The sequence below is a fragment of the Watersipora subatra genome, chromosome 10 (assembly GCF_963576615.1).
Source record: "Watersipora subatra chromosome 10, tzWatSuba1.1, whole genome shotgun sequence".
NCBI lineage: Eukaryota > Metazoa > Bryozoa > Gymnolaemata > Cheilostomatida > Watersiporidae > Watersipora > Watersipora subatra.
The window spans coordinates 14,337,213-14,352,587 of NC_088717.1; the positions used below are offsets into that span (position 1 = coordinate 14,337,213).

The 15,375-nt window shown below is 35.4% G+C and overlaps 1 protein-coding gene across 1 annotated transcript; it reads right to left on the reverse strand.

Annotated features, from left to right (window-relative positions):
* Positions 1 to 960: 960 nt before the first annotated feature.
* Positions 961 to 13,560, reverse strand: LOC137405781 (spliceosome-associated protein CWC15 homolog). The gene is made up of 5 exons (XM_068092179.1): positions 13,419 to 13,560; positions 13,100 to 13,283; positions 12,260 to 12,367; positions 3,295 to 3,407; positions 961 to 2,150 (listed from the first exon to the last, which is right to left on the reverse strand). The coding sequence occupies exons 1-5, from the start codon at positions 13,547 to 13,549 to the stop codon at positions 2,024 to 2,026; spliced, it is 663 nt and encodes a 220-aa protein (XP_067948280.1). The 5' UTR covers positions 13,550 to 13,560; the 3' UTR covers positions 961 to 2,023.
* Between the last annotated feature and the right edge of the window lie 1,815 nt (positions 13,561 to 15,375).

Here is a 15,375-nt window from a genome sequence, read left to right on the forward strand (position 1 = left end):
GACAGAGAGTTACCATCAGCAAACCACAATTCTGAGCAAAACCTGAATACTATCTGCTACTAGTTGCAAAGTTGTGGTAGTTACTAGTTGTACTACATGCATGATCTTTTGGCATCAGATCTCTAGCTGCTAGCAAATATTATACATGTACCCTTCACAAAACCGCTGTCACCATGGTGAATAAGAATTAGCCAAAATACGCCAGAACATAGGCACCCGTTAAGTAGAACTAAAGGCTATACCAAAGGACTACCCAAGATTAACAGACCCTTGTTATAATTATTCACACAACTGTCCACAAGCGTGTGTCTGCTGCCTCAGCAGCGGTACTACTAAGATTAGCAATATGACTCACTTGGAATGGTAGGCATTAGCGGTGCAGCGGTCAACAATAGAGTGAGTTGCGTCTTGATGACATCACCTCTTCACAGCAGCAATATTTGTACTATTATTTGTAGAGCATAGGAAATATAACTGCACAATGCAAAACATACATCCACATTGGCATTGCTATGAAGCGTAGCAAACATATTTCTCTATTGGAAGCAAGTATTATGATTAAAAACAATGTTTAAAACTTTTTGTGATTATGGTCGAATTTATGTAAAATCTGTGCTAAAAATTTCGTCTCACTGATGGTTCCATTTTCATGACTTTACTAGCTGTGCTACCCGGCGTTACCCGGGTGTTAAAAATCAGCTTATAAACAATGAGAGGTAATGGGAGTTGCCTGCCACTTGCTATTAGCTTGGCACATTGCCAATGGATAATTTGAGTAAGCTTACTAATAAGAGCTATCAGCTTCTCGTGATGTTAAGCCATCACCCTGCATAGTAGTAACGAAAGCCGTTGAGTATTTGCTCTCATATGCCGACATTAATCTCCTAGGAATCTATCAAGCTTGTGTGAGTGAATTAGTAAGGTGTTGTACTGGTGAACTGGAGGGTCTGAGATCAAATCTCTTGCAATATGGATTTTTTATTCCAAGATTTTAATAATTATAGCTGGAACTAGACACCTACCCACAAACTTTGAGAAAGATATAGATTTCAACTAAATGTTTGTTGATACAATCTGCATGAAAATTTTGAATGTTTCTTGGAAACTATAAAACTTATCAAGCAAATTCAAAAGGCAGCCATATAAATCAGTCCCTTGGACTGCAACCTATACATTAATTCATGTGTACATGTCATTTTTCACTCTCATATTCACAGTGGAGTACGACATCAACTGGACCCTTTTGGTGGAAAATTGAAATTCTCATTTTCAACATTGTTATTAATCATGAATTTAATCAATGGCCATCAATTACATATTAAATTATTCCTCTTTTTATCCCGACTTCAAATATGTAAACCGAACAGCTCTAAAACTATGTTATTGAATGATTATGAACACTACATATACTTTTATTTGCCTCCTCCGAGTTATATACTTGTATACATGTGTATAATTTATGGCTATTGACTAAATTCGCAATGTGTAACAATGTTGTAATGAGAATTTCCACTTTCCAATAAAGTGGGCCCAGTTTACTTCGCACACAACTGTAAGTGTAAAGCAGATAATAAAATTAGGGTTCTAAAGCTGTTTTCGCTGGACTCATAGATAAAACCCTCAACCGATCAAATCAGCTCATAGCCCAAGCACTTACAGATGCTTATGACAACTTAAATTGACAAATAAAGCTGCTGCTCTAGAAAACCTAAAGCATCATGATAGCCTTAGTGTAATGATTCCCTTGCATGAATATACCATTAACATTGTCGGACACTCGCTAACTGGGAAAGATCGTAAGCTATAAGTCTTGAATATTTATGTTCAGTCCAACTAATTTATGATGACTATCAGAGTAAATTATTATTATAAAGTAAAAATCAGAATACTGTGACATCATATCGGTACAAAGTAGAGACGTAATGTGTTGATGTATGAATGAAATCAACAAAACCTGAATGTTATTTACCTCAACAAACTACCATTTCATTCAGTCAGAAAGGCATATTATCTGTGTTCAAAACTATTTTATATATTTAGACATAAACTTTCTGTGAAACTCAGATCGAAGTGTGTCATTTATAAATTCAACTTTCTTCTTGTCATCTTCCATTTTGGCGCAGTTTTTAAACACGACATCATCATCCCACCTAAAACACCATAAATTCTATTCATCATCCGATATAAGCAATCCAAAGGAAGGATTATTAATATTTATAAAAAAACAAAGAAACACCACTCCGCTATTACAAATAGCAAATTATAGCTTGAAGAGAAGCAATTGTCTCCTCTTATTAGGAGGTAGACAACTCCTTGCTAATTATTTGCATCAAACTGTAATAAACTTACACGTAAATAAAACTAATGCCTGATATGAGTTATATGCATGAAGACAAACACTTATAAAATGGAACCTATATTTACAAAAAATCTACATATTAAATTTCAGAGTCTTTCGGAAGTTACGAAAGCCTTTTGTTATAAATTTTGCTTCAACTTATGAAAGGTGTTTCTAGATACAGAAGGTCATAAGGCCTTTTTCATCTTGGCCCATTTGCTTCCCGTGGATGTACAACGCATTCACTTAGTTTTATTTGCTAGCGAAAATCAGCAATCGTCAGGTGTTTTGTTTTTGTTCGTTGTATAATTTGAAGTTATCATATATCACATACAGACTGGGCAACTTTATTTCTAGGAATTGAAGTTCTATGTTTTCCGAACAGTGGCATATTTTTTCAGTTTGTGCTGATGTTAATAAATCTTTCTACTTACGGTCTTAAAAACACACTTATTCTGAGTGGGTTTTTAAGACCGTAAGAATAAGACAACAATACAACACCCACATCTTCTGACTACCGTCCTCACACTCTGTGGTTTTTTTCTAAGCCTCGGCTAAATGACAAACATCAGAGAAAAACCAACAAGCCGTTCGTAGTTTTTATCCATTGTTTCTCTGTTCTTTCCTTTTTCCATGAGTACTTTTCTATTTATTATGTGGTTATATAATTCTAACATGTATTTGTTAATAGTTTCCCCCATAACATGTACTTATAATATATATATATATATATATGTGTATATATATATATATATATGTAATGTTTGAGTTTTTTGGCGGCTTGGAGCGGATTAGGGCATTCAGATGGTAAAGCGGGCTTTTACGTATGAAATTTTCTATTTACAAAACAAATTCCTGAACGAATTAATTTCGTAAGTAGAGGTTCCACATTACTATCATGACAGTGATACAAACATATGACCCATAAAACCATGGTGAAGACACTTCGCACTGACCTTCGCTTGACTTTAAACTCATAGCTCGATTCAGTGCCCTTGTTCAACAGTGGATTTCCCCTGAGAATATTTTCTGTCCTAATTCTTTCCTCCTCTTGCTTCTTTTCCTGCTCCTGCAGAATACAATTGTAAGAGAGTGTAGAGTGGGCAGAGGAATTCATGTAGTAAATCTGCTCAGGAACAGTGTGATGACCAAATAAATCTAAAGCCTGCATGAACTTGGAGTTATCTTATCAACCATAACACTCAACACCAACTATTCCACTGATTATATGATGACCCATGGATGATTTCAATAACAAGGTTTGTAACTGAAACATTCATAAAACATGGTTACTATATGGAAAGTGAGGAGTTGTTGTATCCTGCAAACATTGAATATCGATGAAGATGTCAGATCATCATTGTTTGTTTGTTTTATTTCACATTAATTCATGATATAACAAGATGATAGAAAAAGTAAGGTGCAATGTGGGCCCATATGCGCATTAGCATGGCTATTCAAGGCGCAGAGACCGAGTTAACAGATGAGATTGATTGTCAATGAAGAAAAACAAGGTTGTCTAAGCAATACAAATTGGAGCAAATCTATTCCAGGGAGTCCAGCAAGTACTTCTTTAAAGCAGCCCTAAAACCATCATGACTATCAATTTTCCTTAGCCAAATTGGGTAGGAATTTCATGCTGATGACACCTGATAGGCAGCCCATCTATGACCACCAGTAGAAGAGGATGGTGGAAGAAGTAATAAAAATAAGAAATAACAAGTGGTGTAATGCATCGACAAGTTAGTTTGAGATTTAAATTGTGTGAAGGCTAAAAGACATATTCTTAGTTGGTACAGTTGCTGTATAGGCAGAACACGAAACTATTTAAATAAAGGAGTTGATGAAAAATAAGAGTTTTTATGATATATTATTCTCAGCAATCCCTTCTGAATGACTAAAATTTTGTTTAAGTAGCTCATTTGAGCGTTTCTCCATGCTTTCAAGCAATAAATTTTAAATCATTTCAAATTTATTCTTTTGATCTCATTCCCTTTCTATGGATCTATCTATTAATCTAGCTCATATAATCTATGTATCTATGACATATGTTTTTGACTTAACTAAATTGCTCACGCAAGGTCTTTAACTTTTATTTTGAAAGATACATACCAAATATTGTCAGTTGAACCAGAGGTAGGTACAAATATTATTACAGAGAGAAAAATAAATATCTTTGTTACATCTCGGAGTTCATTTAATAGATTTCAAACGGATAATAAAGACCAAGAGACGAAATTGTAATGAATAGTAATGACAAACAATTAAAAAAATTCATAGCAGAAAATTTGTACAAAAACGTAACAACGCAAATACAGAAAGTTGTGAATCACAAAAGCAGTGTTTAGGTCCAGCCTGTATTTGGTGGAAAGAAATGATTGCATGCCAGTTTTCATTTTCTCAGTATCAGTTATGGATCTAGTCGAAAGTTGTCATGATGAAGAATCTATATAGAGAAAGTCAGTGGCGACACATCTATGTATATTCAATGAGCTTTATAGAGTTTACAACTAAGAGGCAAAATTAATCATTAAAAATGGCAAAGAACTACATAAAATTCATCCGGCCCAATGCATGAGTATTTTATAACACGAGTAAACAAAGTTGTGAGCCACAAAAGAACTTTAACATTTTTTTGTTAAAACGATGTAGTTGATGAATTTAATAAACTAAATTCAAGCAAGCGTGTGGGCTGTTGTTATTAATATATTTTAATAATAGACTATATTCCTTACATAAACTGGTTCACAACTTGTATACAACAGCTGATTTACAGACTGCCTATGCATTCCAATTTTGATGCCATACATAAACGCTGTTATGATAATTTCTCTCAAAACCAAAGTTGGGTTGAAACATACACTGAAAATAAAATAAAAACTTATTTAGATAAATGTAAATGTTTTAAATGACTTGCTGTTTGAAGCTTATTTTCATGTAAAACAGTCTGAAATGCAACAGGTGTGTTTACTTAAAAGAGACTTATAATATATTTGCGAGCATGGAGCGAGTGGGTTTTTCAACACTGCACCTTTTACAGGTGTCCCAATATTTTCCAAGAACCCACCCTCCCTTGACCGCAATTTCAAATCGACTGTGAATTAACATCTGATAATAACATCAGATGGCAAAAATTTGAATCATTTCTGATATGTTATTTGAATACTGTGAAATATGCGCAACACAGCACTTAAAAATATCGCTAAAATAAATTGGCCACTAAAATAACGATATAAACGACAGTAATTGCTTGCTATAAGCCGCAATCAGTTCTCAAACAGAATGACAGGGAAGAAATTGGATTCAATCAAAAAGTTTCTCATCACGTCAACTTATCTAATCACGTATGTACGTAATCACATCTCTCCACTACTAACTTTTGTAACATGATATTTATAGCTGATCTTCATTGACCTCTAACCTTTGCGAAGATTGAATTTGAAAAATGTTTTAAAACAGCATTAGTACAACCCCATTGATTCAGTTTCATATCACAGACCAGATGGTCTATCGTAGCCTGCATCAACGACTTGCTCAACAAAAAAAGCAATTACATGTAGCTTTACATCGCTCTTCTACATAATTATATTAACTTGTAGGATGATGGAAAGGAGCGAACAAGCTTACATCGAGAAAAGTGTCGTCTTGAATTTAACAGCCATAATAGAGACAGGAGTCATCACCACGGTGATTTCCCTAAACAATGAAAGCATATTCAGCTATCTTGAACGAGACCTTGCCAATCCACACTACCTGTTGTCATGCCTTGATAATGCCATAGTCAGCATAGACCTTGTGACCAAAACTGCTTTCGCCATATCGGGCCTACCCACAGAGCCCGCATACGTAGAAGGCATGGGATCTGAAGCACGATACAGCGGACCTTTGTCACTGGTACAAGTTGATCGGTCGACTATAATCATAGCGGATACACAAAATTTTTGCTTACGGCAAATAGATCGAGACACGATGAACACTTCGACATTTGCAGGAGAGTGTGAAAATTATGGAACAGCACAAAATGATGCAACTGTCACGCGAGAAAACCTCCGACTAATGTCACCACAGGCTCTCATATACGACAAGACCAATCAATCGTTGTACCTAGCTGATGGAGAGAACATCTATAGCATGAGTGTGTCGGGCACTGAAGTCTATAAGATCGTTCTGAATGATCGATATACGTTTAATAGTCTCATTCTTTCGACAGAACCAAATCAGTTCCTAATCGGAACTACTACCGATGAAGTTGTCTCCGTCACACAGAATAATGAGATCAAGGTCATTGCGGGAAAGGGATTGAAACATAATGCTGATGGTCAAGTACCTGGGGTAAAATTTGATACAGCAGAATCGATAGTACAGGTCAACCAAAACTCTTACCTACTAGTTGAAAACAGCGGACATAAACTGCGAGGCTTAGACCTAGCATTGTAAGTTAATGTGATACAGTATTTGAACATGTACTAGGTGAATGCCCTGCATTGCACGGGTAATAGAAAACAGCTTATAAACATTGCATTACCTACATAAAGCATGGTTTCCATATACGCTGCATGCGCCAGCGGAAGGAAAGCAGGGCTATTGGCGATCAAATGGGAACCTACGCTGAGTACCGCTAGTAAATGCCGACGGTCAATGCACGAGTTCAGCGCCATTTAACTTTCGCAAGAAACAGCAGGCAACAAAAACCAAAATGCTCTGTACAGGTGAAGGTCAGCACTTTTAAAACAGCATAGCGAGCAGTAGTAGAATGGGTAATGGCGAAACTCAGTTTCGTTCCGTAACGGTCACGCCATCATCAGCGACATAGTATCATTTATGTGAACATGAAGCCATTAAGACTAGCACCGCAAGTGTTTTGCTGCGCGAAATTATCGCCGGGGTGTTGCAGTCAATATGCAAACCACGTTCTACCTCCCTTACTACATAACCTGCAACTTTTTTTAAGCTGTTTTTATTACCCGGGCAATGCCAGGCATTCAACGGTGATACCAGCTGGCAATCGTTACGTGAGACACAAGTCGTTATGCGTAATTTAACCAATGTAATGAATATCTTCACTATTATTAATTACTGTGCCAGTTGGATACATACTCTAAAGGCTATATCTCCACTACTATAAATGCATACTCATACCATATCGCAGTATCTCGGCGTTGATGCCACAATACTTTGGTGATCGTCGATGATAACAATGTTCACACTATCACATACCCATCCGTGTTGCATCAGTGATGTAGTGTTCCCATTTTTATTTTTAGATTTTCGGGAAGAAACCTCTTGTTTTCGCATGATTAAAATCAAATAGGCCTTCTAGTACCGCAGCAACGGTCATGAACCAAAATAAAGAAATCACGCTATCGGTGAAAGCAACTTACCATCGCCAAAATGCTTCACATTTGGAAGGCAATCGTCGATGCTCGGCGAAATATCGGAAAAGTTTGACAGCTGCAAACTTTCCCGATGTGTCCCCGTTGCTTCGCTGATGCCATCGGTTTATGGTTCACATAATCGACGATAAATGCCGAAAGGAAAACGCGGACGTACAGCGATATAGTGTGAACCAGACTTAGGTGAGCGAGTTTGCACAACTGAAATCATCGCAAGTTCAACTCTAATACAGTTCAAATTTTTATTGCTGGATTTTAATCGCTATAACTGGACACAGCGGTGACAGAAAACAAAAGACAAACATTGAAATTTACATATATAGAGACTATTAAAAAATGTTTAATAGACATTGAATATTAAAATGCATCACATAAAAAGTTTGCAAACATGCAGAGTTATTGCTTTTTCATATGTTGCCTTATGTTAAAATCAATTTCAGATGTTCCTTCCTTGAGCTTCCTGTTATTCGGTAGTGCCAACTGCCTATCTTTACTGCTAGCTACGCAATACTCCTTAAAACATATACAGCATGAAAATGAAAAAAACAGCTGTTTTTATGTGAAAAAAGGAGATTTTGGATTGGCCGTTTTCGTAATTTTTAAAAACTTTTGATAAAAACAAAATAAAAATTTACATAATATTGAACTTTGCCGACTTGAGAACTTTTGCAATAGCAAAACAATATTGCTGGTATTGACAGAGCCCATACATGTATGTTCCAAAAGAAATAGATGCAACAGCAATGCGCCTATAATTCTATTTGATAAATTCTGCAAAACATCTATTCGACCGCCACCCTTTAATTGAATGCCACCTCTAATAACGCGCACGTTTGACATTGTTTGATCTTAATAGAGCCATAAAAAAGTGATCAGTAGAAAAGAGTCTACAAAATGGTACTAATAATGACAATAATTATAATAATACAAATAATGCTCCAACAACAATTAATTCTTTCATTGCTGCTGTAGTGGTTGCCATGGTTTCAGTGATGGTGTACCGGAGAAGATCGATTATCACAAACATCAGAACTACACTCTAATTCGAAGTCCGTAAGGTCTAAATCTGATCCGTTGTCTTCAGATTCCTCCATAATGTGGTTTACAATCTGTCAAGAAAACTTTCAAGTGTTCTGATGAATGATGAGAATGCTCTTCAGAAACACCGTACGACTTAATAGCAGTAATAGTTATAGCGTATCGAAGCCCGTTTGCTAACTCTAAAAGCCTTTGAGTTTTTCTTTAAAACTTTAAAAGCGAGACTATCAAAATAATTTAATTAATGAATAGTAGTTCATTGTTTAACTCGATCTGATACTTCGACGTAAATGAAAAACAGTTTAACAAAAATGCCGGCGGCATTAATGTCGCTACACCAGAAGAGGAGTGCAAAATATTGAAAACATTCACATCGCTTCTTAAAAGGGTTAAATTTATCTTCCCAAATTCTGATGACCTAGTTGAGAAAAACAGCGCCGCCCTGTATTTGAATGTCACCTCTAATAAAACGCCACTAAATATAGGTATTTTTGCTCTGCATATTACGGTATCTTTTATTCTGTATATTTCCAAAACATCTTCAATTTTACTAAAAAATTTTATATGGCCTTAATAGCTCGCTTCTTCAATGTGACTGGCTATAATCCATCAATAATCCATCTATAATTTATCAATAATCTATCAATAATTTATCAATTTTGGTATCCATGAAAAAAAATATATATTTTTGTTTCTGTAATGTTTAGCAGAATTAGCTATAAAATTCATTCCACAACTTATGACATTGCCTAAGGTAAGAGAATTCATCCTCGTCTTAGAAAGAAGACATATTCACTTTGTACGGGAAAAGCTGGCTACACGGACAGTACGATGGCGGATTGTGAGCTGTATCAGCCAGCATCTGTGGTGTTGGTGGACTTCACAATTTACATTGGTGAAAGAGGAACCTATGGTGGAGGTCTTCGTGTCATTAGTCTCACAGGTGAGTTAATTGTGTTTCAAACTACCTATACTATGAAAACAAATATATACAGGTCAAATTAACAGTTATTTGGCGTTTCAATTTCTTAACCGAGAAGCTATAAGCAAACTTGTTGTATTTTGGAAAGGATGATGAATGCAGTTTGTTGTGCGTAGATTGGGTGGACCCACCAAACGAGACAAAAAAGAGAAATGGCGTCGCCGTGCTAGCTGTAGTAGGCTCCCTCATGGCTTTGGCTACAGCCTTTATGATTCTTACAAGATGGCACTCAGCCAGAGAAGAACAAGAATCCGCCACAAATAAAACTGACTCCTACAACCCTCGCCTAAATCTAGCTCGCTTCATGGTTAGTTTTTTTAATTCAATCATTATATTTCACCGCCTGCTCTAAATATTGCTTTAGCATGCTAGTCGTATTTACAACCAATATTGTTTTTAATGGCAAAATCCCGAAACGTTTGCGATTGTTGCCATTGAATTATCATAAGATTTTATACGGACTTTTCAGATTTCGCGGTGAGGCATATTTTAAAAAGACTTGACAACAAGGCGTCTTCCTTATAAGGTTTGCGATATGACGAATTCTAATAAAATTTCGTGATAAGGCGTAATTTAAATAGTTTTTAAAGATATTTTAATAAAATTTCGCGATAAAGCACAATTGTATAAGATTTCATGATATGATGTATTTTAGTAATCATCCAGAGAGCACACATGTATGTTCTTTGGTCTTGAAAGAACACAATGATACACATATGTGCTCTATCAATTCTAGAAATATTGTATTGCTATTGCAATAAGTCCAAAGTCAGCCAAGTTTAATTTGAATATAAATGTTTGTTTCGTTTTTACGACCAATAATGAAACTACTAAATGGTTGCAGTCTAAAGATCACTCTCCCTACAAAGCTGCCAGCACAGAGATTCCCAGTGGATATCCTCCAAGATTCCTGGTTTGTTCTAACAATAAATCATTGTCTAAAACATCCTTTTCATCCATCAACAAAATCATGTGCAAAAATATAACGATGTGTCAATAATTCCTATACTATATAGTATAATCAACTAAAATAAAGTTACCGGTATATATCATTCTAATCTTGAAAATTTACACTTTTATGCGATGTTACCGTATTGTTTCTAAGTTAAAATCTATTCCTCCTAATTACATAATACTCTCAGGCGAGGAGATCTGCTCCGTATTAATGAAACATTAACCAAAGTTAATAAGTGGGCATTTTTTCTTTCAAGCTATGTGTTAAATCTGTTTAAAGGTTTCTCAAATGTTTGATATTTCTACTTCCTCAAAGCATAGATTCAGTCATTTTTGACAGTTCAAGCACACTTTTGTCTCAAAATAGCAACTAATGAGAAAATATTTACACTAACGCTGCTTAGCGATGATTTTAAAGACGAGTAGATATGAAAAACAGAGAAAGAAGATTCTGAGTTTTAAAATGATACAAAGTTTTTGTATAATTGTCCATTTTTAGGACAAATTTCAACTAGTTCTATATATTTCCGAAAAACTAGATTATCGTAGGCTGTCCTATGCTTTTGCACATGACTGTGCTTGTGCTTATTCATCGCTACACCATTTTCATATCGATTAAAGCGAATATGGACAATGCTTGTAGTCTAAAGATGTGGATGGAGGGTTCTTAACATCCCAACTCTACACGATGCAAAATGAAATGCCAACTTACTCTGAGCAACAGCTTGAAATTCTGAAGGGAAGACTTGAAGAGGTTGATGAAGATGTGCAAGTACCAGAAATAAACATAATGTCGGCGACAAGCAATTCACAGCTCAAGGCCAATGACGACGATGAAGATCTCAGAGTGAACACTCATTCAACAATAGAAGAGCATCTAGATGACGAATCTCTAGACCAATGAAAACTCGATATTCATCGCTCTAGACCAATGAAAACGCGGTATTCATCAGACATCATGGACTATAATGATTGGAGAGAAAGAAGTGCTTAACTGAACACAATGAATGTACACCTAACAGGACCAAGATATCTGTTCTTTCCAAAATGAATCGTATGAGACTTTACTAGACATCTTCAGTGTAACAATAAGCTCAAATATCCTCGCGAACCGTAAGCTTCAATACTCATGTCCACAGACATTACACAAAGTTTTGCCATCTTCTACAAACAAACTTTATACAATAGATATTAAAACTTGTTTGCTACCCCAGCTGTAAGCAATGTATCAAGAGAATTGCAGTAGATGATTAAAGTAAAATGATACAGTGCACACTGTCACCTACATGTCATGATGTTATACAACCCAATTAAACATGTGTGTCTATAGGTCTCAATTTCACAATGTCACCATTTCAAACAACACAATTAAATTTTAAAATTTATTATTGTTTTTGTATATTCAAGTCTAACCAAGTTGATGACAATCCATTGAACAAATCTAAGTCAGTAAAACTAAATTTTCTTGCAGACGAATTCACGAGACCTTGACTGATAGATAACAATCCCTAAAATAATATCTGATAGCAAATTTACCTACGAAGCAGCACTAACCTTTTCCAGGATTTCCTGCTGTCGTTCCTTCTTTATTCTGGCGAGCTCTGCCATCAGCTCAGCAGTGTCATCCTCATCATCTGATGAGTCGGAGTCGCTCCCCTCATCCTATACTCAACGACAATAATAATAACAACTATAACAATAGTCAAACTAAATACAAGATAATTAAAAATATAAATAGCGATTATAATTCTGCACCTCAGAAAGAACAGAAATGATGATGCAACGATAGCTGCGCACAACTATTTGTTGGACACTAGTTTAAAAGACTGCACTGTAAATAATTACTCTGTTTTATATGCTAGGAGTCAACTAGATGAGTCTGCAGAAGCTTCCCAATACAATGCATCCTTTCAAAAAAAAAGGGACAGGAAGATGCAACCACAAATTGTTAGTCTAAGGTTTTCTAAAACTCGCTATACAGAGAATAAACTACTCATGCTTTGAGAACTTTTTAAGATTACAAAAAAACAACCCAAAACCCTAAAACTATATCTTGATTATAGATTACCAACTAAAAATTTCGAGAATTCATGAATGCGTCTGCTCATGAAAATGTAGTGAAAAGATAACTCCAATGAGAGATTGTGATCACAGACCACAGAGTCTAGTTTGTAAATATTAAGAGTTTTATACTCTTGCAAACACTTGGAGATGCCTGACCAGGCCGCTGTTAATACCAAAAATTTACTGAGATACACACATTTGAATCGTAGTGAATAAATAGCATTTGCCGCTGAGGGAATGTTACTGAGTAATAAAGCCTAGCCAAAGTGTTAAATGTCTGTCACACTCGTAATCGGTAAGAAAAAACTCTAGCAAATGTGATTCACAAACTTGGTCTATTGGGTCATCATCGTCAAGGTGTGAGGATGGAGCGTGCTCTATCCGAGCCCGCTTGGATGATGAGGAGCTGTAATCTCTCTCTGTGCGCTTTTCTCTAGCAGCCCGCTCCCTCTCATCCAAGTCCCTTCGAAAATCCCTTCCTTTCAATTCAATGCTGCTGTTCTGGCCATCCTGCCTGCAAACGCAACACTCCGAGTTGATTAACACATAACTGCTGATTAAACCCACAGAATAATATAATCAATGAGCCGGTGTAACCTCATCAATCAATGGACAGGAGAGACAATGGACAGGGGAATAGTAGCAGTACCTGTATTTGAGTTTGGTATGGCCTGGTAGGTCCCTACTGCTGTACTGTTTAGATAATGCGGAAAGATCAGTTTCTCCTTTACCAGATCCTCCTCTTGCTGGTTCAAATGTTGGCCGTGCTGCTGTCGTCATATTATCAGCTTATGGGCTATAATATAATCAGAAGCATTCAAAAACACTGCAGCAAATTAACAAAAAAAGTCATTTTTTAACTAAATACTATCTTATTGTGGCAAATTGCAACCATCTACTCACTCCATATTGCCTTTCTTTTTCAAAGCAATGGCTTAACCTATTAACGAAAAATGACTGCACCATTTGGGTAACGCTGTTAATAAAACAAATAGATTTTTAATACTTTACTTGAAAAGGTGTTTTTTGCTAGAGTCTTATTACAGAAAACTATGGAAAATTAAAGAAAGTTGTATTAAAAACCTACTTCGTGAAATATTGAATAAACTTCATCATTAGAAAAAATAGAAAGCCTAAATTGCATTTGTTTGCCAAAAGTTTGTCTTTTCTTACTTATGGTCTTTACGCTATTAACTCTTGCTTTATTGGAGCCTGGTTATGTATTATCAAAAATACAGCAAACATATTTAGCCATCCCTTTTAATTGAATTAATATTGTTGCTGTGATATGGATTGCATCCAACATTTTCATGTATTTAGGACAACACAATGGTAATCAACAGTTCCAAAAAATTCGCAATATGACCATCACATTTGTTTGAAAAAATAACATACATCTATTTGTGGGTACTCTTTTGCATTAATATGTATGATAGTATTGGCCCTACATATGTTCAGCACTGAACAGTTCATACGACCAACTTATTGACCAATTCGAGCCTGACATTCAAACTCGAGCAAACATTAAAGGACTACCATCATCCGTACATGCCACTAAAAAAGAATACTTTAACAGCTTTCTACCTAGAACCATAAGAGACATTGAAAATCATGCAAATAACCATTCAGCTAAAGCACTATAAACTTATATAGCAAGTTAAGCTTGCACTACTGACTAACATTAAACTCAATCACTCGAAAGCTGAAAACTACTGACAAACTAAATTAAATCATATGAGGCACACCACTTCCACATCAAGTGGTCTAGTGTGAAGACATTTACGAGGTAATATACATATAAACATTTGTGTGTAATGCACCACATGTATAAACTTTTAGTATTAAACAGACTAAAAAGAAAATATGATTAACACGCATTAAATGTGATTAAATGTGCATAAAAATAGCTTAATGTACAAAATCTGAACATATATCAGGATTAGAAAAGTAGGGGTTTTTAAATTAGATTTTTTATTTGAATCTACTTTTTCGATGTTTATTTTTGTTGATACATTTTAGTCCATATGTTTGTAATGAACCAGAATATTTGTTATTTAAACAGAGACTCGATAATATGTCAAACCTATATTCATTAAATTAAAAAATCAAAGAATTGGCTGTGTATTATTATTCAGCTTGGCTAAACCATTTGCTCATTAAATCATTCGTTTAGTCTGTTCAGCATGCCGCTCATTAAATTGTTGTATTTGAATGAAAAGCCAAAAAATTTACGTCAATTTATAACAGTAAATAATTGGTAAATGTAGCTAAACATGTTTGACTTGACAAAGGAAAATAACAATAATGTAGAACGTCGAAAAACTATCATTTACTATTTTTATTTCAAAGGAAACGAACTCGCTGGAGCGACGTTTGTTGAAGCGTCGCAAAAGTGTTTCGCCTTAACGGTAAACAAAGGCGCTTTTGTTACCGGCGACAGAATTTTCGAACGAGCTTAGACTAATACCGAAATATAATGATAGACCGCTCAACTCCTTTTTAATATCTTGCAAGCTTAAATTTGTAAATCGTAATTACGAAAAGTAGTGAGTTACGTTTTACTGGATTATTTCGAACCATTGGTTTGATATGTCTCGGCTTCAGCT

Bases quoted from the DNA above. Each gene is read 5' to 3' on its own strand.
- LOC137405781 (XM_068092179.1), bottom strand. From the start codon at position 13,549: ATGACGACAGCAGCACGGCCAACATTTGAACCAGCAAGAGGAGGATCT. The intron at 3,408-12,259 runs GTTAGTGCTGCT...TGTATTCTGCAG, and splicing joins AGCAGGAAATCCTGGAAAAG to GAGCAGGAAAAGAAGCAAGA. The intron at 2,151-3,294 runs GTCAGTGCGAAG...ATGGTGTTTTAG, and splicing joins GAGTTTAAAGTCAAGCGAAG to GTGGGATGATGATGTCGTGT.